We start from the raw sequence: 23,009 nt of genomic DNA, 5'->3' as shown, positions 1-23,009 counted from the left end.
CCCAGGGCCGCGGTCCAGCTCGCCGCGCACTTGCGCGGCTCTCGCCGCTGCCTGGCCGGGCCGTGTCCGTCGGCGTTGCAGCTGGGCTGCGCTCACACTGACAGCTACATTAAACCTGGAATCCTGAGGCAATAAAAAAGAAATTAACTCTTATTTTTTTTTCCTGTCCTAGTGGAATAAGCAAATGTAAATGTGTCTGTGGGGAAGCGAATGAACCCCCGTTCCGAGGAAAGACCTCACGCTCACCCCCTTCTCGCTTCCTCGGTTAAAAGCTCTGGGAGCCTCGTCCCTGTACCTGGGAGCTGCATGCCTGGGCTCGGTGTCAGTAATTTGGGGCCTCCCTCTGCAGAGGGATGTTGAAGCCGTGGCACTGTGCATGCACTGAGCTTCCAGGCACCTGGAACTGCCTGGGCTCTGCACAGAGGCTCCGGCACTGCTGCGCCGTGGGGTGACATAAGCCAGAAATGCCTGGGGGTGGCCGTGAAGTGGTCCTGGGCCGAGGCAGTGGGGAGGAGGCTGACAGGGCTCACAAGTGTTGTGTGACCTTCCAGGGCGAGTGCATGTCCCAGCAGGAGATTCCCAGGGCCGTAGGTGTCAGTGTGAGCCGTTTGTCCTCGCTGGCTTTGCCAGCAGTAGCAGCTGGTGAATGATCTTGGTGGTGGCAGTGATGGGAGATGTGCTGCAGAGGAGGAGCTGCACCCGAGGGGGTGGCAGAAAATGGTCAGAACTGATCTCTGCAGTGCTGCCTCTGCCATCACAGGAGAAAATCAGGGAAAAATGCCAACACTGCTTCTTTCTTGGCTTTCTGAAGGCTCTGCAGGGTGCTGCTGGGGTAGCAGTGCAGTGAGAGCTGGCTACCCAGGGAGCCAGCACAGTCTGAGGTTTGACTGAAGTGAGCCCGGGGTGGGAATCTGTCACATCCAGGGCAAATGGGAGATGTGGCAAGGCACTGTCAAGCTGTAGGTGAAGGATGAAGTGACAGGGGCTGCTCTCACACTCAGGGGTGGTGAGGGGTGCCCTGCCTGGCAGTGCTGCTAGGGGAGAGAGGAAAGGGAACTGCTGGGCTGGGTGCCTGCAAGGGCATTAGCAGTGCCAGCTCAGTGACTGTTCCTGTGGCATTTTTCTGACTTTGGATGTCAAGCCCTGTGGAGGGAGATGCTCCCTGTGCTTTATCTGTGCTGATACACCTGCCACCACCACCCTGGCCCTGAAGTGAATCCCAGTCCAGCCCAGCATCCTGCCACTGCCCTCTACCTCCCTCTCACCCTCACTATCCCCTGCCTGCAGCTCTGCTTTTTGGGAGTATGGGTGAGCTCTCTGCAAATGTGTTTCTTTCCCCTCTCCTTCAGCATGGCCCCATACACCTGGCTGTCCCAGCCCCCTGGAAATGTCCCCTGCATCTCTGCCTGTCCCCAAAACACCAGTGCTTTCATTCCTTGGCAGTTTTGGGCACTTTTCCCATTCCTTCCCTGCTGATGCCTCTGCACCTCCTTCATCCCAGCGGGCCCTCGTGGCCGTGGGGCCCCACCAGTGCTATGTGACTGGCCTCAGGCAGCCAAGCCCAGTTGCCAGCAGGGCACTGGGGGAGGCTGAGCCTCCCAAGCCCTGTGCATCTCCCATGGGCAGAGCTCGCCTTGGAGGTGGCCCAGAGCAGCCCTATCACATCCGGTGCTTGTCTCTGCAGCCTGGGCCGGAGGATAAACTATCAGGGTTGTGGGGCAGTGGATCATTCCTCTTATTATTTTCTTCTTTTGCAGATAGGGGTCGTGGAAAGTTCAGTTCCTTTTAACCCTCGCAGCTCTGTTTATTTTCCAGCTGGTAGCACAAACGCAGCGTTTCCCATTACATCACAAAGGGCCTCGGACAGATCCCTCCGAAAAACGTGTTGCAACTGTTTATTTTTTTCCATATTTAAACATTTCTGACAGCCAGACCTGGCTGAGCCAAGCGATGGAGCTTTGTGAATGAACCCAGCTCCTGGTGCCTGTGACCAGAGGGTTTTGAAGGACCTCTTCTCCTTTTGCAGGACGTGGGCTAGGGCTGGCTCGGGGACGTGGGCGACTCTGCGTTACATGTGTGCTGATTACGTGCCGGGCTTTGATTAATGGCTCCTCATTCTGCCTGGCTCCCAGGACGCTCTTGAAAACAAGATGTTTCATTTCAGTGTGCTTTCCTGGTACATTGATTCCCGTAAATAACCCAGTGCAGACTCTGTCCACCTGGAGCAGTTCAAAGAGCAGGGGGCCTCCCTCCAGCCCTGGGCTGCCTCGGCCCGCACTGGTCACTGCTGCACCCCCGGGGATGCTGCATTCCCTGTGCGTTTCTCCAGAGGTGTGGGCTGGAGGAGCAGCCTACCAGAAGCACATCAGCCCCAGTTTCCCCTATTCCCTACTTAAATCCCAGTTTACATCCTAAAAAAACCCCAATCTGAGTGTTTGTAGAAACAGGAGGGGGAAATGCAGCCTGGTCAGCTGTAGTACCCCCATGCTTGTTCCTTGTTTCCCTGCTTTCTTCACACTGGCTCTCTCTGGGGTGCTGGGCCCTCCCTGGCTTGTGCTCAGCCGTGGGGATGTGTGATGGGAGTGCGTGGAAAGCGGGCCAGGGCTCCCGTGTTTGCACCCTGGACATCAGTGCCACTCTGGGAACGTGAGACATGGCCACGGCCAGAAGCCAAACACGGCTTTAACCCCCCATGGCTGGGGTTTAGCTGTGAAAATCTCTGTGGCTGCAGCACGTGGTCACAGCAGATAAGAGCTGTGTGAAGGAGAGGATGCTCCAGGCTGGGCTGGAGCCCCCCAGGGTGGATTGGAGCCCTTCAAGAGCCCCTTTAGCTCCTTCAGTGTTTGCTCTGTCCTTCCAGCAGGCTTTAAAATTGAGTAACAACATCTGGAAGGAGCCGGGCTCCTGCCGCACCGCACGGGGAAGCCGCTCCCCGCGGGCAGAGGTGGGCAGAGCAGCGGGAAGGGGACATCCCGGGAGCTGTCCCCATCCAGGGGGACGGCGGCCGGGGTCAGCGCTGGCGGGTGAGGGTCACGGTCCCTGGCGGGGTCGGTGCCAGCGCAGCTGCGCCGGGGCCGTCCCGCGGGGCAGGGCAGCAGCGGTGCCGTGCCTCGCCTCGCCTCACCTCTCTGGTATTCGCTGCAGCATTGCAGGCAACTCCCAACGCATTCCAGCCCTCAATTGCTCACGTCTCTCCTCGTTCTCCCAGGGTCTCAGTAGATGTGTGGGCGACGCTGGCTGACTTCTGTAACATACTGACCACAGTGAATCAGTCGGAGGTGCCCTTGTACAAGGACCCAGATGACGACCTTGCCCTGCTTAGCCTGGAAGAGGATCGGCTGCTCTCGGGCTTCGTTCCCCTGCTGGTCGCCCCCCAGGAGCCCTGCTACGTGGAGAGGACCTCGGACAAGGTCAGCAGTAGGCCAAACATCCCCCCTCGATTCCTCCAGACTTTTATTCTTGGGAAGTTTTCTGTGCAAACGGAACACGATTAAGTCATTGAGAAGGGTGTTAAGGGAAAATATCGACCTTTCAGCCGCTGACATCCAGCTCTGTGTCATGAAAACCCCTCTCGACTTCCTCTGGTGTGTGTGTGCTCGCTGGCATGTTGTATATACGATCATTTCCTCACTTGTTTAAATAGTGCAGCTTGTGTTGGCAGAGCTCTCGGTGCACTCCAAATGGTTTGCATCATGCTTAAAGCACCCTCCCCCTCCCCCCGGCCACAAAACTCTGCCTTAGGAAGGCAGCCAGGACTTTTTTCCTTCTCTAAAGAGGAGAGTGATAAATAGGTGACTAGAGAGAAGCAGACACCATGTGTTAACGTACAAAAGGCTTTTAGGAATATGAAGCATTCCCCACTGCCCGCTCTCTATTTTCCTTTCTTTGCTCTAGGAGCCCATTCTAGGCTGAACTTTCCTTTGGCTGTTTGTTTTTAGAATAATGAAATCAGTTCCCTTGTTGATGTGGGGTTTTGGGTCTGCTCTCTGCCACCACCTGGCCAGGAGGGATCTGGGGGCTGCACTTGGAGAATGTGTCTGAGCCTGGTGGGGGACGGAGGAGGCACAATGGCATTTGTTTTGCACGCCCTTGGAGGCACGGCAGGATGAGAATGGCTCTCAACAGTTTCCTGCTCGGAGGCAGAACTGCAGCTCCAGAAACGTGGCTCATCTGGGAAGCTGCAGTGTCCCCTCCCTGAGGGGTTGATGCTCCAGGAGGAGAAGTGGGGATGCAGAGCAGGTTTCTGTGGAGAGCCTGTGTGTGACAATGGCAAGGTGCCTTTCCCCGTGCCACTTCTTCTTCATGACATTGTCCTGAAATGACAGTGAGAAATTCAGGACCTTTCTCACAGAGGGACCCAAAGGTGCAAATTTCTGTTTCACTTCTCTGTCTGCCCCAACCTGTGCTCACAGCACTGCCTGCAGCATGGGAGCACAGGCTCCCAGTAAAACCAGGAGCCCTCTCAGTTTGGGGAAGCAGCTTAGTCCAGGAAGTGTCTGTGGAAACATGAATTTTCAAGGCTCTATTTGTCAGGGTTAAAATAAGAAGTGTGCAGTTGCCATTGCTGCCCTAAGGATTGCCCAGTGTGTGTGGTGGCCTCACGGGGGTTCTGCTGGGGACAATCCAAGTGTCCCTATACAGAGATTCTTTTCCCAGCAGCCACAAACCAGAGCCCCCAGCAGGCAGGTGAGGTGGCTGAGCAGCTCTGATGCCCTGTAACGTGTGGGAGGGGGTCGGTATTCCCCGAACTCTGCCTCCTCTAACCACACACCAGTTTATTTGGAGTGCCATCTACCTGCCCTGCCAGGCACTTGCACTCATCTTTGTGTCTTTGTCCTGTAGCTACACCTGAGCTACCGAGCTGAGTTCTCCCCGTCCCAGCTCCCTTTGGTTCTGGTGATTTGTAAAGAAACTGCACAACTCCACGGGTGGGAGTTGGTGCCCTCACAGCTCAGCACCAGCTACCCAGGAATTCAGGAATATCAGGCATGGTGTTATCTCAGTTCTGCTGAAAAAGCAGCACTGATGCCAGAGGGAAACAGCCAGGCCTGGCTGTGCCTGTACCCTTTATTTCTTTCTGACCAGTGGTTTTATTAATGGTCAGACAGGTGAAAGAGTAGGTGTGCATGTTCACTGTGCAGAGGACACCTGAGAGGATGAAGGGGAGAACAGTGAGTTAGAAAAGAGAGCTCAAAAGCCTGATTTCCAAGAAGGGCCTGGCTGAACTGAGGCTTTTTAGTCTAAAGGAAATCTGGGGAAAAGGCAGAGATGAGAACAAGGTGTCCTCCAGCTCCATGCTGAAAAGCACAGGAAGGAACAGGCAGAAATTGTAACAAAACAGATTAAGATGAAACTTCAGGAAAGGTTTCATACCTTTGGCTAGTTCAGCACTTGAGAGCAGCCTCCTTAGTGAGTTTTGAGGAACTCTCCAGCCTTGGAGATTTTAAAAGCAAGCTGGGTGACTCTCCCAGGTACAACTTGGGTTGAGGTAAACACCTTGGAATAGAAGGCAAAGTGACCTCTTTGGATGAACTTCCCCCATTTTCTGCCATTTGGAAACGCTCTAGAAAGAGACTGGAGTGGCAACTGCGTCAATACAATCAAGTGACTGCCCTGTTCCACAAATCTTATCCCTCTGCAGCATTAAGGAAGGAATTGTTGGGCTCTGCAGGAGCGGGGTGTTGCAGAGGCACTGCAGAGCCAGCCAGGACTGAGAGGCACAAACCCACATGGGAGTGATTGTGAGCAAGATACAAAAAGGCACTTTCTAGAAAAGAATCCCCCAACCCAACTTAAACTTGTGTGCCATCCCCACTCCACCATCTGCTCCTTGCCCTCCCTGTAGCATGCAAAGCCCAGGTGAATCCAGCTCCTTGGCAGTTCATCAGTTCAAGGTCAGGTTGGACAGGGCTTGGAGCAACCTGCTCCAATTAGTAGAAGGTGTTTCTGTCCATGGCAAGGGGTTGGAACTGGGTGGTCTTTAAGATCCATTCCAACCCAAACCATCCTGAGCCTGTGGGATGCATCTCTGGGCTGTTTGCAGTGGAAGGTCTGTGCTGAGCATGGTGGCATTTTGGGATCTGTGTCCCTGAGCCTCCAGCAGGCAATGAATGGCAGCAGAGCAACTCTCTCTGGCACAGATTTTTTTTTCCCATACTGATTTTTCATTGCTTTTTAGCAGGAGTTATTTTTTGCACCAAATTTCTTTCTGTTGTGTTCTCAGTCTTGGCCCAGTTTTCAGCCGAGATTCTTTGCTGGAGAGGCAATGAGAATGTACTGCTCTTTATATGGCACAATGTGAATATCTTGTGGGTTCTGGTGTGCCAGAGTGACTCTGGGTCCCTTTTCTACCACTTGCATGGCTAGGAAGAGGCAATTGGCTTTTACTACAAGGATATCTCACCTTGCTTGCTGATGCTCCAAATCCTTACCCCATTTTTTTACCCGCTAGCATCTTAATTAATTTGTAACATTTCAGAGGAAAAGAATCTGTTGAAAGGCAGAACTAGAAGGAATTGGGCTTAAAATGGTGCTGGGTTCTTTGCTCTACCAAGAGGGTGGTTGTTTTGTAAGCTGTATAGGACAAACACTGTGCTTCCCACTCCTTTTTGTTCTCCACATCCCATTTAGCAGATGGAGTGCAGAATTCAGCCAGAGTTTCTCAGTGAGTTTTTGAGCATTTGGCCTGGCTCTTATTTTGAGTGAAAACGTTCTGACTCCGTTCGCTGCCATGAATCCGCGCGTTCGAATTCCTGCTGGAGCCAGTGGGACACTTAGAGCTTCCCATCGTCTCTTGCACTGTCATTGGAGCTGTAACCAACAAAAGCTGGCTCTGGGGTGAGCAGAACTCAGAGTTGTTTTCCTGGGTGTGTGTGTTGGGCACATCTCCACTGCAGCTTGTGTGATGGAACACCACCGACCGTACCAGTCAGCAGCAAACTATGCAGCCTGGTGCCTGAGCTGTCAGCTGTGTCTGCAGCCTCTGCAGCCCAAGGAGACACTGCCAGGACCTCCCTCACCCAGCCCTGGACCCGAGGCAAGAGCAGGGAGCAGCAGCATGGCTGAGTTAAGGTCGGGAAGGGGGAAGGTGGCAGCTGTGGAGTCATGGTGCTGCTAATGGAAAACACTTGGGTCGTGTTGAGGTTAAAGAGAGTCCTGGTGATGGTGCGTGGGTGCAGCCCTGGGAACCTGGGGCACGTCCTGGATTCCTCAGCTCTCGCTGGATGCTGTTGTCTCGGGAGCATCCTGCTCTGCAGTGACCCCATGGAGCTCGTGGCAAAGCTGGAAGAGGGCTGCAGATATCCCTGATGTGGAGCAGAGCAGGGAGGTTCCCTCTCTGCAGGCATGGATTGCCCTCATCCCTGCAAGCTCTTCATGGGCTCCGTGTGTGCATCCCCCAGGCCTGTGCCTGCAGCACACCCTCTGCCACATGCCCCAGCCATGGGCAGATGTGGAGGAGAAAGTGTTAATGTCCCTTCCCACAATAAACCTCTCTGCATGGGGGGTCCTGAAACCTGAGCCTGTCTCTCCTCCCCCAGCCCTGACACACGTTAATAAAAGGTTTTAAAACGCCAATAAAAAGGCAGCAGCCCCAGCTCACCAGGTCCGGGGCCCAGGGTCCTTGGGAAGGCACTTCACAAATGTGTTTTTTGCATTTTCAAGCTTTTGGCTGGTGAATAAGATTGAGGAGAAATACTCCTTCCCCTGATAACAATACAGTGAGACGCAGGATCAGCAGTGTGTGGATTAAAACCAGACGGTGCATGATTAATACATGTGCTTATAGGGCCAGTCACCGTGGTTCCCTCCTCTCAAACAGAAAGGCACTTTTTTTCCTTTCCCTCGTGTGCATGCTCATGTGTGGAGTGGACTGTCTCAGATACTCACCACTCAACTGGTCTCAACCTTGTCTCACCTCACCAGGCAAATGAAAGCCCTAAAACATGAGGCTCTGAAAATTAATTAGCAATATTTTACTGCCAGACCTACAAGCTGGGTATTGCGTGGCTCCTCCTGCTCCGGGGTGGCCAGTGAGCTTCCCACACTTGGTGCTGTTCCTTGTTTCACTCACCTGTCAGTGCAGATAGCCTAAATCCCAAGCTTTATTCTCCTTAGAAATCCCAAATCTCCTTCCTCTGCACTGTCCAGCCCAGGTGGATAGTTCAAATGTGACCCTCTCTCTATTTGCCCCAACATGCTCAAGATTGGGCAGTAGCCTTTGGATTAGCTGTTTAGGAGCTAATTATTATTTAGACTTGGGCTAAAATTAGTGCTGTCTTGTTATTCACTTCACTTATTTATGGTATTTCAGTCTTCCTAAGACTCTCAGAGATCTCTTGGCAGCTTGTAGTCATGTCTGATGCTTCTTGGAAAGGGAGCCCCAGGTTTAAAAGCCCAGGAGGAGTAGCTGTTGGAGTGACTGGGCTCTGTCATGCCTCTAAACACCAGACTCTTTGTCCTTTCTGAGACCTAATGACTCCTGGAACGCCAGGGATTAAATCCACCTTGGAGTGGCCACACTATAGTGATTTTGGGAGGACTTTTTGCAAGGCAACAGAGAAAAAGTAGCAAGACCAGGGCTCTGAGAGCACAAACTCTTTGTAAGCAGAGAGAAAACCCCAGTGAGCAAATGTAACTTGTTTTCTCAGCATCCTTTCCATATTCCCATTCCATAGCCTTGGAGCATCTCCCTCCAGCTGGCAGGCAAATGCTCTCAGCCCATGAGAGCGAGAGCTTCCAGCTTGGAGTTTGGTCCAGAGAGGAAAAGGGAAACTGTGAGCAGAGATCGGAGCCCCAAGTAGGAGAGTCCAATGAGGAGTCATCCTTGAGAAACTCCTTCCATTCCTGCCTGCCTTGGTTTCCAAACAAGCAGTGAAAGATCCCTGCCACGGGCAGCCCTGCTCGGAGCAGGGACTTGGCAGGAGCTGGCAGCCCCGAGGCAGCAGAGTAAGAGATGTTTACATTTTCTGACCAGTATCTGAACTCCATCCCAGCCTCGACCTTCCCTTTCATGTGGTGCCTTTGGATTGTAAAAGGCAATTAAACTAAATTATGGGCCATGTTGGAAGATGATGTCACGGGGTGATGGAGGAGAGGCTGGATTTTATGCCACCATGAAGGTAGTGTGGGGAACATCACCTGCTTTGAACTCCTCAGCTGTCCTTGGCATCACCTTGAACCACGAGTGCCAGGGGCTGTGTGGGCACTGTGGGAGCCTCTCTCTGCCTTTGCCAGGTGCCTTTAGCACAGTGGGGAAGTGCCAGGCTCAGTCCATGTCCCCAGGTCTGGGTGGCAGAGGAGGCAACTCTGGTGACTTGTGCTGTTTTAAATGCAGCATCGTAGCAATGGGCACGAGTCCTGTCCCAGCGACTGCTGCAACATCTCCTAGGGTTGTGCAGGGCATCTTCCAGAGAGGAATCCTATTCAGTTATTGTTTGGCCTCAGTTTTTAATCACTTTTTAAGACAAGAGAGTTCTGAGGATATTCTTAAAATTGAGTTTCTGCAGCTGAAGGTGAAGGGAACTGATAGCAAACAAGCACTAGCACGGCACAAGGACACTGAATCCAGCACTGGAGAAATCTGCAATGTGGAATAATAGTTCAGCCTCTTGAAGGCAGGGGGGGGTGGGTTAAAAAGAAGAAAAAAAAAAAAAAACTGCAATAAATCTAGCGAGTGGAATCTGCGGGAAATGATCCCATCTGGAAAACTCCAGTGCTGGTGCTGCTGAAGGCTTAAGGAGCGCTGCAGATCACAAAAAGCAAAGCCTGCAGTCTGAGGATGACAGGCTGCTTAATTGATGTCCATTGCAACTGGTACTCTGCCAGTTTATGTTGGCCACCTGCCAGCGTGCTGTAATTTTGGGGCCAGGTGTGAAGCGTTTCTGTTCCATCTTGTTCCCAAGCACCTACAGAAGCCTCACACATCTCACTCGAGGCTGCAGCCCTGTAGGAAACAGCTGTACAGGTATAGGTGAAAGGAAATGTCACAGCTGGGCTGGGAGCCCTCCCCCGTGCCTTGCCCAGGGCTGTGTTTGGGGGGCCACCCCCTCCCCTCCGCCCCCACACTGGGTTTGGGGAGGTGGTCACTGTCACAGGCACACCTGCCTGTCTGTCAGCGAGGTGCTTTGAACATCGGGGAACTTCTGGGAGGAACGTACAGGTCAGAAACCCCCTCTTCAAAGAGGAGCCCACGGTGGTGTGTGTCGGTTCTGGGAATGGGGAATCCAGCCCGGGAGAGCCCCGGATGCTGGCCAGCTGGGGAAGCTGTGGCCATCTCCACTGGTTTTTTCTGCCTCGTGAAACCACAAGGAAATTTCCAACAGCAGGTCTTGTAGAAAGCACAAACCCTTGATTCTGGAAGGCTGAGAACCCTTCAGGATCCTCAGCAAATTGTCACCAGGCCCAGTTTCAGTCTCTGTTTTAAACATGCATTATTTCCCAGCTAAATTTGCTTTGTCTCAGTTTCCAATAATTGAATTTTGCTGTAGGTTTGGAAGTTGTGGGTTGCTGCTCTAGCTCTGATATGTAAATGTGTCCCAAGTCCCCCCAGTTCCCATCCTGTTTTTTATAAGCTGAATAGATGGAGTGAGAGGCAGGACAGTCTCGGGCATGGTTTGGATTCCCTGAGCTGCTCTCCTGGTGTGTTTGAGCTGTGACTGTCCAGCCTCCACATGTTGCTCCTCAGGAGGAGGTGACACTGTGCTGTCCCACTGCCCTCTATACCCATGGACACTCCCAGTGTCCTGCAGCCTTTGCTCCTTCCTGCAGGCACAATCTGGCATTAACTGTGGTAAATAGCACCGGGTTTGTTCCTAAGTAAGTGACTGAGCAATCCCAACTTTTTGCCTGTTACTGAGCTGCTCTCTTGAAACCTCGGGAGGGGAGGGTTTGAGGCAGTGTCTAATCTGCTGGCTTTATCAGGAGAGGTTTTCTTTGTCCAGGTCATTGAACCTATTGTTAAGCAGCATAAGCCTGAGCGAGCTTCCCTGTGGCCCCGCCAGCACTGCCCTCCTGTTTACGCTGACATTTTAAGACCTCTGCTGACCAGATTTTAATCCAGGCCGTATCCTGTGCACTGCAGTCTCTGGGGCATAGGAGCTTTTCACGTCCTCTCGCCCCGGCCGTGCCGAGCGCTCGGGGCTGCTGACGCACGGCCGTGGCATCGGGCTGTGAAACGGCGCTGGAGGCAGCAGGAGTTCAAAGCCCTGCAGCCCCTTGGCCACAGCCAAGTGTGAACAGGTCCTGCTGTAGCCCTGGGCAGGCAGAGTGGCGAGGAGGAGCAGATCAAACAGCAGCCCCCCCCCCCGTACAGAGCTGGGGTCCTGCTGCTTTGCCTGGTCCTGGGCTGAGGGCTGTGTGTGGGAACTGCAGTCACACTGCGAGGTGAGGAACCACCTGCCAACGTGTTAAGATCCAGTTACACGTGTTCTCTTCACCCCTGTGACAGTGAGAGGCAGAGTGGCTTTGTGGTCTGGGCACAGCTTGCAGGGAAGTACAAGGTGCTGCCTTCCAGGCAGCCCCATCTCCTGCAGGGGGGAGCAGGGAGGGAAGAACCAGCAGCTGGTGGAAACATCCTTCCCTGTCCCTGAAATGCCTCTTTCCTGGCATGGGGAGGGAAGAAGCGCTACCACAGTGCGTGGGGAGTTTTCTCAAGTGGCTTGTGATGTTTCCATGCCTTCCTCCCCAGCCTTGGATGCACCTCTGCCTCTCCTCCAGGCTCATCTTGGACAGGGCGCTTCAACCACAGTGTGAGCTCCAAGTGAATCAGGGTGTGAGCTGTGCACGTGCCCCAGCACGTGTCGGCTGCTCAGCCAGCCCTGCACAGCTTGGCTCTGGTGTCAGCTGAAGGCTCTTTTAAAGTGTTTTCTGGAAGTGAGATGGGATCATCAGCTCGAGGCAGAGACTGACAGGATAAATCAGCCTTGTCCCATGCCTGGGCTTGGATCTTTCCATGCAGATCAGATGACGCTCATTGTCCAACGTCCTCACTTGTGTCATGGTCAGGCCAGGTTTGTGTAATGAGATGGGAAACTGACTTGTGTTTAGTCCTTTTGTCCTAAAAACTGCTTCCAGAGGTTCAGCACAGATTCTTGGGAAACGGGAAATGTCCTATTCAAGAAACTCGCTGACCATGTGTTCCTGGAGTTGGGAATAGTGGAGTGACCTAGGAAAGGAGAGTCAGACCATGTGCAGCACCTCCTTGGAGCACACTGTGTGCACTCTTCACTTCCCTTGGGATTTTGCAGTGGGAAGTGGCCTTGTTTCTGCTGCCCCAGCACCCAAATAGCACAAAACCTGCCACCTCTTGGCAGGACATCAGGCCCAGAGAGTGCACAGCTCTGGCTGTGCAGAGGTATTGCCACAGCTTTAGTGTACTTGGAATGACATATTAGAGCCCAGACCTTGTGGAATTTGCTGATTAGTCTATAAGTGTATTGAAAGGCCTCATTAAAACACCATTAATGCTGGATCCCCTCCCAATGAGCCATCTCTTATTGCTACCCAGAGAAACTCTGAGGAAATGGAAAGGCTGCTCTGGCTAGCTGAGCTGTCCCTGGGCATGAAGCGTGGCCTGAGACAATCTTTGTGCTGCTCAGGTGTTATTGAGGTGCTTTGGATCACATGAGAGGTCCCTGGGACTCGGGGTTGCATCTTTGCCTCAACTTTGCCAGCTGGATACGCTGCCGTTGCTCAGACTCTTCTTTCTGGTACTAAACTCAGTCCTTGACCTGACTCTTGGCCTCTGCCCAAGGCTCAGCTTTAGAGGGACCCTCTTTCATGGCACTGTTTTGTCTTTGCCCAGCTGAAATGCTTCAATCCCATCTGAAGGCGAGGACGGCTGTGGTATCCACCAAGGCAGCTATGGGAAGGACCTCAGGAAACCTGAAAAAAGACCCAATTAATAACTCCTCATTGTTATCCTGAATAAGAAAGATCCACGTCCTGCAGAGCTTGCCAAAGAAGTGGACGGGGTGGAATGCAGGGAGTGGTCAGCCCAAATAACAGATGGGGATCTACTCTGTCTCTATGGGAGACGGAAGGTGACCTCTGTCATTGAGCTTGGAGTCTGCTCCCCACGTTTCTGCTCCCAGCTGAAGCTTGTGTTGTTTTTGTGGATGCCAAATCCGTTTGCCAGCGCTGGGCTGGGGCTGGGCGAGGTTGGAGAGCCCAGCTGCCGTGGCAGGACAGAGCTGTCACCCTCAGTGCCCTCCTGCTGTCACATCCCAAGCCCTAGAGAGAAGAACACACCACCATAATCTTATTTATTGATTTTTTTTTTTTTTCCTCAAAGTCATTGAAGTCAAAGCGCTTCCCAGGCATTAATGAACGTATCTCCACAACACGTTGTGACAGAAGGAAAAGCAATTTCCTTGTTAGGGATTGGCAACAGAGGTACACAGGGCTGAGGGACCGAGCTGGTCCCACAGGAAGCCTTGGCTTCAGGATGAGAACAAACCCCTGATACCCAGGATTTCAGGCCAGTGCCTCAGCCCCAGGCCACCCGTGTCCCTTAGGAAGATGAGGGGGTACTAAGGGAAGGTTCATTGGGAAGCATTAAAATTCTTCCCAAACACAGACCCCACATGAGCAACTTGACTGCTGCTGGCTTGGCTGTGTCTGTGGTGGGACATGAAAAATGCTGGATATTTAATCCAGCAGATAATCGCATTTTCCCCATAACATATTTGCATATATTTCCTTAAACATAAGGGTAAAAGCCATAATTTATTTAAATTAACAAAATTTGCCTTAACATTTTACATACCAGCATTTTCCATAAAGCATTTTCACCACCCTATGTAACAAATATTTATCTATATGTTTATATATTCTGAATAGTGACAACTATGGTTCTTTTTGTAGTCATTTCATTGATTTATTTTTTTTTTAAACTTTTCCCAAACCTTCATTGTACTTGGAATAGGTAGATGCACATATAAACACAAGCTCTGAGGATGAAGACAAATGTGTTTTCTGAGGAGTTACTGCCTGCCTGCTCTGTGAACAGCAGAACAGATTTACATTCTGGTTCCGTATTTATCTTAAGCATAAACGATGCCATGTTTATTATAGCAGCCATTATTAGGAAAGGAAGGAGATTTATATCCATGCACAGAAAAAGATGGAGCTTGCTCCATCCTTGCAGAGCCGTGTCACTTCACCTGATGCTTGTTCCACGTGTGATTCCCATGGAAAAGTGGCTCTGGAGCAGCTCCCCAGGGTGTGTCAGGGACGTGCCTGCTGCTGTGCATTTCTGGAGCTGCTGCAGTGACCTCCCAGCTGCGGTGACATGCCACATGTCTGGTGCTGAGGTCACTTCTGAAGATCATTTTTGCGCTCTTAAGTCACCCAGATGCTTCTCGAACTTGCACCCATTGCCAATTTTTATTATTAGCTCCCTCTAGTACCAGTAACTTTTTTTAGTTTTAATGAGTAAAGATTTAATCAGCAGTGATCTGAGCTTTGCTGAAGCCTCGTGGATGAAATGCTCTCGTCAGTCCGGGCCGTGGGAGCTGAATTTGCTCAGAACTTGCCTGTTTTCACACTTATAAATAAAACTTCCATTCAGACATGAGCATCCTCACCAATTTCCCTGGGACTTGAGTTAGTGACTGTCCTGATGTGGGGAAGGAGAGACCTCCAGATGTCCTCATTTGGGAAGTATGGAATACCTGCTAAACATGCCTTTCTTCCTGGGAATCTCTGGAATCTCTGACCCTGTGGAGGTAGCAAAGCCCTCACCACAGCCACACTTTGCTCCACAACATCCTCCCCTTTCCAGGATAAAATCCACCACTTTGGAGAATGGTTTATTTAAATGAGTTCATTTCTTATGTGGGTTTTTTTTTGTTTGTTTGTTTGTTTGTTTTTTTTTTTGTGCAAAATGAAACATCTTGGCATGGTGAAGTGTGAGGACAGGAGAGAATTTGCTGGAAATTTTGAGAGACTTAGCACACGTGTGCTAATGGGATATAATTTCCACCCTGCCATGTCTCTCCTCATACAGACTGAAGGGCATGGGCTGTTCCTCCTCGTGACAAAATCCTGGAAGCTTGGTTTACATGGCTTCAGGGCAGCCTGGTGAGGAAGAGGAAGCCTGGCAGCACTGCCCCTCAGAGATGCCCCATCCTGTCTTGGGCAGTGCCACCCCTTTCTGCTGGCACCTCGCTCCTCCTGGAGCTCGTTCCCTCAGGCAGGATTCCCACTTTTCAGCTCTTCCCAGATTTCACCTCGGTTTCCCCCTTTTTAATAGGAATGTTTGGCCTCTTGCACTCGGGCTCGGGGAGGAGCAGCTTGTTTCTGTAGCTGGCCTGGTGCCAGATGTCATCACTTCAGGCAGTGCCACGCTGCACATCTTCAGCAGTTTGAAATGGAGAGACAGAGAGAGACAGATAAGATCAGCAGCTTTAGGTGATGGCATTGTTTCAAATAAACCATGCATGACCCAAAGCTTCCACTTCAAATGGGGAATGAAATTGCTTCATCCTTTGACAGCTTGCTCCATGAAAGAAATTTATCTTCACTTAATTGCTTTAGATCCCAAGAGGCTGTGTACAGTAATTTCTAGGAGATAATTATATCAAATTAAAAAAAATATGTGACTATCTGGCTGCTGAGCATGAATGCAATGGCCAGAGAGCAGGGAGGAAGGAGGCACCACAGCTGAGCCCTGCTCACAGAATCCTTCTCCTCATGGTCCACAGGCACTTGGAGAGCACAGGAGAGTCTGCCTGCAAGGCATTGCGAGCTTGGAGCTGGGAATTCTGCTCTCCCAGAGCATCTTGAGGAGCAGGGAAGCCTTTGCTTCCCTGCTGGGGCATGGCAGGGATGTGTCCCTTGTGGACAGGACACCTCGCCAGGAGAGCTTGGCAGTGCCTCCATCCGGTTCGTTCTCCCGTGTGGATGTACAGTAGAGCTGAGGAACAAGAAAGCTTGTTGATTTAAAAACATGTATATTTAGAAGCAGAGTGTAAACTTCCTGCCCAGGCTGGGATTGGATTCTTGACTATGTTTGAGTTTCCAGTTTTCATTTCCTTTGCCCTCATACTTAACATTGTGTATCTCCCAGAGTGTGCCCCAGACTAATCTCTCTCTAACCCTCCCTTGCCCTGCATTTTTCTGCCATTATTTGCACATCAGTTCCAACTCTTCCAGGAAGCAGCATATCTCCTGATTGTCACTCCATGCCACAGCTTAGCCTGGGCTCCTGCAGGTCTCCTGTGTCCCTCTGGAAGTGACCTCAGACCCCAGCCAGTGGCAGATCCGAGCTGGGGACTGAAGCAGGGACAGAACTGCTGGCAGTTGCCATCCCTCAGAGAGAGATGGGCTCTTGGCACGGGTTTGAAATCCTGAAGGGACATTCATTCCTCTTGTTAGCTCATGGGAAACAGCCACTGACCAGTCCCAGCAGGGGTAAATCCATCCTCTAAGTCTTCTCTTCCTCTCCTTCACATCAGGCTTCACGCCCTCCCTGACTGCTCCTTGTGACAGCTCCTGCCCTGCCATTGCCTTTACAGCCCATATCCTGGGGACAGAGAGAAAGTTGTTCCCCCCAGGGCCGTGACAATTTTTGTGTGTGATCCTATGTGGGCTTTGAAAGGGTTGACAACAATCCTGAGCCAGAACTGAGCTCCTCCCCAGCCCTGTGATGTGCAGGCTGGTTTTTGAAGTGCGGTGCTGCTTCAGCTGTTCCCAGGAAGTCTGCAGGGGAACCGTGTTTGTACTAACGAGGTAAAGTCCCCGTGTGTTTCTGGAGGGGATCTGCTCAATGGGCCCTTTGATGTCATCTCAGTTTTTGGACTTACATCAAGTAAATCTAAAAAAGAAAAGAAATGTTTTGGCTTAGCCCAGAACATTTGCACCTGAGCGAGATGACCTGTGGCTGTGCTGGTGTCTAAGGGAGAAATCCGTGGCCACCAGTAGAGCTGTGGCCTGGAGCAGGGAGATGGGGGCTTCTGCTCCCAAAAAGCTGCCTGGGTTGTCTCAAGTGGTGGGAGAGTTGACATATGTAAAAAAGCTCCTCAAAGCTGTCCTCAAACATAGCACTGTCCCCTGTGCATACCACCCTGGGTGCAGACAAAACTGGGTAGTTCAGGCCATTTGTGCTGTGCTGAACAGCCTCTCCCATCTTTCCCTGTGACTCTAGAGCCCTGAGAAATGTTATGTTGGGATGACTGCCCCTAAATATCCTCAGATTTCATGTGTTGTCTCCTAGTTCAGACCTCATGGTGCTGCCATGAGGTTTATATTGAATAATGGGAGTGTTTAGTTGCAGGAGGGTTGGAACCACGTGATCTTTAAGGCCCCTTCCAACCCAAACCATTCTGAGATTCTTGGTCCTGGCTGCCCAAGCCCAGCTCCCTGACAGGTCACACATCCTAATCTTCAACTCTAGCTTTTTTTTTTACCTTTTTTTTTTTTTTTTTTAATGAGATGTCCTGACAAAACTTGGCACATCACAATGGGTAGCAGCTTCCACTGTTCTCCCTGACAGCCTCTGCAGCCCAAATAGTCTTTGTCCCTTTGTGTCCTCCTTATGGGGGTGGCAGAAACTGGCAGAAGAGCAGTTAAGAAATGGAGCATCCAAGGAGCTCATCTGGCTGGAAGCTGCTGCTCACAGCAAAGGCGGCGTTTTTGTTTCAGAGGCCACGAGTGAAGGAGTTAATGATGATCCCAGATGGCCTCAGACTTTGCCTCTTGCCACCCCTTCCTGTTCCCCCAGGATCTCAGATGGTGGCGGGAGATGAAGTAAAATTCTAGAGTTTATTGTAAAGTTCATCCCTCTCCCTAAATCATGCTGGAACTTGTGTGTGCTGTGTTGGCAGCTTCAATGGGATGCTACCTGGTAATTAATTAGTTGTCAAGAGACAGCCCAGAGCTTCCAAGTCTTTATATTCTTGCTAATAGAAATTGCTCTGATTACATTTTCCCCCTTGGCTGGAGGGATGAGGAGCAGGAGTGATGGTCCATGGGCAGCTGGAGCACGCCTGCCTGGCCTTTGTTGGGACTCCTCTGAGCGTGCTAGCACATGCTTCCATGAGCACAGACCCTGAGGGAGCCCACTCCTGAGCCAAGGCTTTGCCAGCCTGGTCTGCTCACGTTTCTCATCACACACTTCCCCTGCCTTTGCAGGTGAGCCCTGCCACAATTTCCCTTCAGCTGATCCTCGGGGTCTTCCCTTGGCATCACCCTTCCCTTCCCCTGCCCAGAATGAGGTGCTTTGCATGTGCTTTTAGAGCCCTATTTCTGGGCTAAGCTTAGAGAGATATTCAGTATCTACAGAGGTTCCTGATGTTTTCCCTCAGCCTCACTTCTGTTTCCTTTTCATTTTTATCTCCATGTTTCTGCAGTTAGTTGTCAGCAGATTTATGTTTTTTACCTGCAGAGTGTGGTCAGGGAGCGAGAGGTGCCTGGATTTTGGGCTCAGCCAAGCAAGACACTGGTCCTAAGCTGGGTTTACCTTACCCAATGGTTTATTAAAGAATAATTTCCATTTTTATGCACTAGTTCATGTTTTTCCCATCTTTTTTGCAGTGATTCTCTGCTAACAGATGACTGTTGCCCTTCTCCTCCTCTCTAGCCAGTGTCTCTGTGTCCCCCAGCAGCCTGACAGCTTGAGCAGGCTCAAAATTAAGAATATTAGGAGCTGAAGCCTTCTCCTCCTCTCTGGCCGGTGTCTCTTTGTCCCCTAGCAGCCTGACACCCCGAGCAGCCTCAAAATTAGAATATTAGGAGCTGAACTCCATCATCCATCCTTATGCTTCTCTGTCCAGCACCATGACCTTGGGGGCAGCAATGTATGACACCCCAACTCTTCAGGAGGTGTCACTCATTGCTCTGCAGCAGGTCACAGTCATTTTCTGTCTCAGACAGAAAAATCAAACCTTCCCATGGCTCCAGGGAGCAGCTGCCTGGGCAGGAGCTGGGAGAGAAGCAGCCCAGCCCTTGTGGCAAGCGCAGAGCCCAGCCCAGGGGTGCTGCAGCTCCTTGGAGCCCGCCTGCTGCCCCGGGGAGCAGCTCTGCCCTGGCTGATGGCAGGAAGCCTCCCGGCCCGGGATGCAGCGTGGCTCTGCCGGATGCTCTCACGCCTGCCGGGGCCGTGCCTTCCCTTCCCACCCCCGGGGAGCCCCGGGAGCCGGGCTCCGACCCACCTGCCACGGCCGCCTTTGCAGACACATGGTCCCTTCTCTTTGTGTTTGGTTTAGTGTGGGAGGGCTCCACGCTGAACTCCTGGAGCTTTTAAGCTATTGTTAGTGCCGGCCCGGCCTCACAGCAGCCGTGGCAATTTTACAGGCATGGCCCCATCCCTAACAAAGGCAATTAGGATGCTATTCTGTTGGAGCTTTGGGGATGAGAGATTTCTAGTGTCTGGAAGGAGCAGTCTGGAAAGGGCATAATCTAATGCAGAAGATGAAGACAAAGGCATTTTGGAGGCAGGATGTGGGGAAAATGGGGGCATGAGATGCTCAGAGGGCAGAGCTGCTGCAGGATTGGGGGTGCAGGAGCCCAGCAGCTCGGGGTGCAAGGGTGGAGTGTGCAGGAGAGCAGCAGAGATGCTGCTCTGGGCAGGTACAGGGAGGGGTTTCTGCTGGGGTGGGGTGAAGGGGGAAGGGGAAGAGTTGGGTGCTCTGTCCTTGGGCAGGAAATGATGGTTCTGGTGAGAAAAGTGTGGGGTGGAAAAAGCCCCAAGGTGTGACAACCTCTAGAGTGTCACCTGCGGAGTAGTGAGTAAAGGAGATGGAGGTGACAGTTGGGACAGGGGTGTCACAGGGCTGTCGAGTGACCTTGGAGGTGGCACAGGAGGGGGTGGGGGAGCAGGAGAGGGTCACAAGGGCCACCAGCACCATGTGGTTTGGTGCGATTCACCCAGGGCGAGTCAGGAGGCCGTTCCCAGTCACAGGGCTCGAGTTGCATTTCTTGCTGCTGGCTCCTTCCTCGCTTGGCTTTTCCAGCATCTGATCTGAGTGTTTGTTTGCTTCCAGTGATTTCAGTTGTTTTCTATTTTAGCTCCTGACCCCGAGTGCCTGGGCTGGGGCAGGCAGGCACCGTTTGAAAGCCGCCACTTGGCGGCAATAACTGTTCGAGCCGCGGAGCAGCACCCATCTAACCCCTCTTTTCACACACTCGGAGCTTCCCAAACATTAACCTTTGGATTAAAATTTTCCATGCTTGGTCTCTCCCCAGATGTGATGTCTGAGCTTTGGTTTGGGTTCATGTTTTTCCTGTTTGCTGGATTCGTATTATGGGAGAATGAAAGAAATACTTTTCCCATTTACAAAAAAAAAAAAAAATTATAGTCTTAATTTATTTAGGTTTTTGGGGTTTTTTTTCATTCGGGGATTCACCAAAAATGGTTGAAGTTTGAAGCTGAAAATAATAAGCTTGGCTGCAGTAGGCTGTTGTCACAACACTCAGGGAAGTGCCACAGCTCCAGGTGTGTGACACCACCAGCACAGCCTGCTCAGCCCACTCCAGGTACGTGCAGGCACTGCCAGCAGAGCCAGGAGAGCCTTGCTGTGAGTCAGCCTGAGTAACTCCAGATCTGCAAGAGGGCGTCTGGCTTTTTGTTTTTCAGAAAAGAGGGGGAAAAAAAGTTGTTTTTCAGGCTCCACATGCAGGCTGCCGATGCGCCGGGGCCGCGCAGGCTCCCGGGCCGGGGTGAGTCAGGCACAGGGCTCGGCACCGCGCCGTTCCCAGTCCCCTGCTCCCGGTGCAGCTCATGGCACGGCCGGGAGATGACGTGCTGGGGACACGGCCTGTGCTCGCCCTGCTGTGGCTCAGCTCCTGCCCCAAGGCCCCTGTGCAGCGTGGCTGTCGCTGCCCTCCTTTACAGGACAACCGGCCTCCTTTCATCTGATGTCACCAAGGGGCTGCACCATTCCTTGTCCTGAAGCCAAGCACTCAGATCCCACTCTTGACACCTTCTTCTCCACCTTGGACAATGCTCTGCGTTTCCCTGCGTTGATTTTTTTTTTTTTTTTTTTGCTGGCTGCTGCACCCCTCCTTTGTGCTCCAAGTCTGCTCGCTGCTCATCGGGTGGGGACCTGTGCTGCTCACACCAGCACTTGTAATGTCTGGCCTGCAGCTCTGCCAGAGGCCAGAGTTGGCTCTCGGAGCACGGCTGGATCGCGAGGACGGTGTTAGATGGAGGGTGGAGTGAGCGAATACCCCTCTCTTCCTACTGTGCTTTCAGGAAATGTCTCTAATGCAGCTGTAAGTGTGAATGAAGTCAAAAGTATGGATTGGTGCCCCTGCTCCAGCCCACCCCACTTGTCAGGGCCCATCCAGAGTCCCCACCCTATTGTTCTGCTTCAGCTCCTCCGTTTCGGGGCAGGGGCCCTGCTCTGCACTCAGCATCCCACTCCCGAGAGGAGGAGCTCTCCCGAAAACAAAGACACAGTGAATAGCTCTCCTTTCCCCACCAAGCCAACGTTCCAACTCCTCCTTCCCTTCCCTAGGTATGTTTGCAGCTCTTGGCCCAGCTGGAAGCAAGCAACTGCAAGACTCAGGCCATTAATCATTTGCCAGAAAAGCTGAGTATTGGGTATAAGTAGCAGAGCTGTGCTTGCTGCTTCCTTAAAGCAGAGCAGGATCTGCGTGGGCCAGAGCTCACGGCCGGTGCCGAAAATCACCTCTCTGGGAGGCTAAGGGAGCATGTCCTGCTTGGAGCAGCCCCTCCTGGAAGAGGACATGGGCTCTCAGGCACGAGAACGTCATCGGGAGTCCCCTAAGTGGCAGCATTTCACTGTAAAGCAAAATAGAGCGTTTGTCCCTCCCTGAAGTGGCTGCTGGAAATGGTGTGAGCCGCTTCCCGCCCTGCCCCGAGCCGGGAGCGCGCTGCCAGCGCGGTTCTTGCGGCAGGGGGGAAATGCCAGTGTTGGTAATACCTCTGGGGCTGTGGTGTTGCAGCCAGCCGAGCTGTGGTGGCATTTTTCTGGTGTTATTCCATTGCCTGCTGTATCCCCACCCTCTGTTTTCAAGGGAATTCAACGCTGGCCCCGATAGAGCAGCCGGCAGTCGGGGGAGCTCCTCCCTGCACATGGCAGCCCCGTGAGCTGCCCTTCCACCAGGGCTTTGTTAGTTCAAAGCAAAGCTTCTCCTTCCCCTTCCAAAGCTGAGGAGAGGCAGAGTGCCCTGAGCTTCCCAGCAGCATCCAGGGCTGGTGAGGCATGCGAGAGGCACCGGGGCACTGACGTTGCTCTGTCTGACTTCTGGTTTCTGGAGCAGAGGTTTCTCATCCCATGGCTCTGACTCAGGTATCTGTTTCCTCTGATGTGGGCAGCCATCACTGGAGATTTCTCCCTGGGCATGCCGTTGTTTTGTGTCCCCCAAGGGGTGGTGGGAGTTGTGGGAGAGCTCCCTGAGTGCTGCCACAGCCGGCCGGTGCCGTGGATCCCGGGGATGGGGAAAGCAGCGTTGCAGGAGCAGCATCTCCATGTTCTAAAGTTCCCCTAAAACTGGTGGGATGAGCATCCAGTTTGTGTCCTAGACTAAAAAGTCTGAAGGAAATGAAATACACACACACCTTGACTCGAGCCAGTGCGTGCACTTTAACTCAGATTTTGGGCTGTTGCTGGGTGTCAGCTCAAGGACCCTCAGCTCTCTGCTCCACATCCAGCTCCATGTAACAGCAACACCAAATTCCTTTGACACTGGATGCTTAGGAGGGATCTTTTGTGGTGTTTATTTGGCTGCATTTTCCTGGCCAAACAGCCTTGCCTGAATTCAATACCGTTGTGCCACTGGCACTAACCACTGTGACCAGTTTACCTAGAGAAGGATCCCAGTTCAGCAGGTTGGGATTATCACCCGCTGAGAATTGCTGGTGTTTGAGGAAGTGAAAACCCCCTGGGGAGGCTGCAAGCCGTGGCCAGGTGGGAGCTTTGCTGCTTTAGGAGGTTTTAGCGGTTCTCATTAAAACAGTCTCCTGTAGACTCAGTTTCCTAAAAGAAGAGGAGAAAATTCCAAACGCTTTCATCCCAGTTCAAGTATCCACCAGGGCAGGGAAC

The 23,009-nt window shown here is 52.2% G+C and overlaps 1 protein-coding gene across 5 annotated transcripts in view; it reads left to right on the top strand.

The window, feature by feature from the left end:
• Window positions 1–23,009, top strand: part of SMG6 (SMG6 nonsense mediated mRNA decay factor) — a 103,785-nt gene that overhangs the window by 56,718 nt on the left and 24,058 nt on the right. For all 5 annotated transcript variants that reach the window (XM_053960825.1, XM_053960824.1, XM_053960826.1 and 2 more), the window contains exon 13: window positions 3,209–3,410. In XM_053960825.1, the coding sequence (XP_053816800.1) occupies window positions 3,209–3,410 (202 nt within the window). The remainder of the gene's footprint in view (window positions 1–3,208; window positions 3,411–23,009) is intronic.

Source organism: Vidua chalybeata, chromosome 20 (assembly GCF_026979565.1).
Source record: "Vidua chalybeata isolate OUT-0048 chromosome 20, bVidCha1 merged haplotype, whole genome shotgun sequence".
Lineage (NCBI taxonomy): Eukaryota > Metazoa > Chordata > Aves > Passeriformes > Viduidae > Vidua > Vidua chalybeata.
This window is presented reverse-complemented; position numbering and strand designations above follow the sequence as displayed.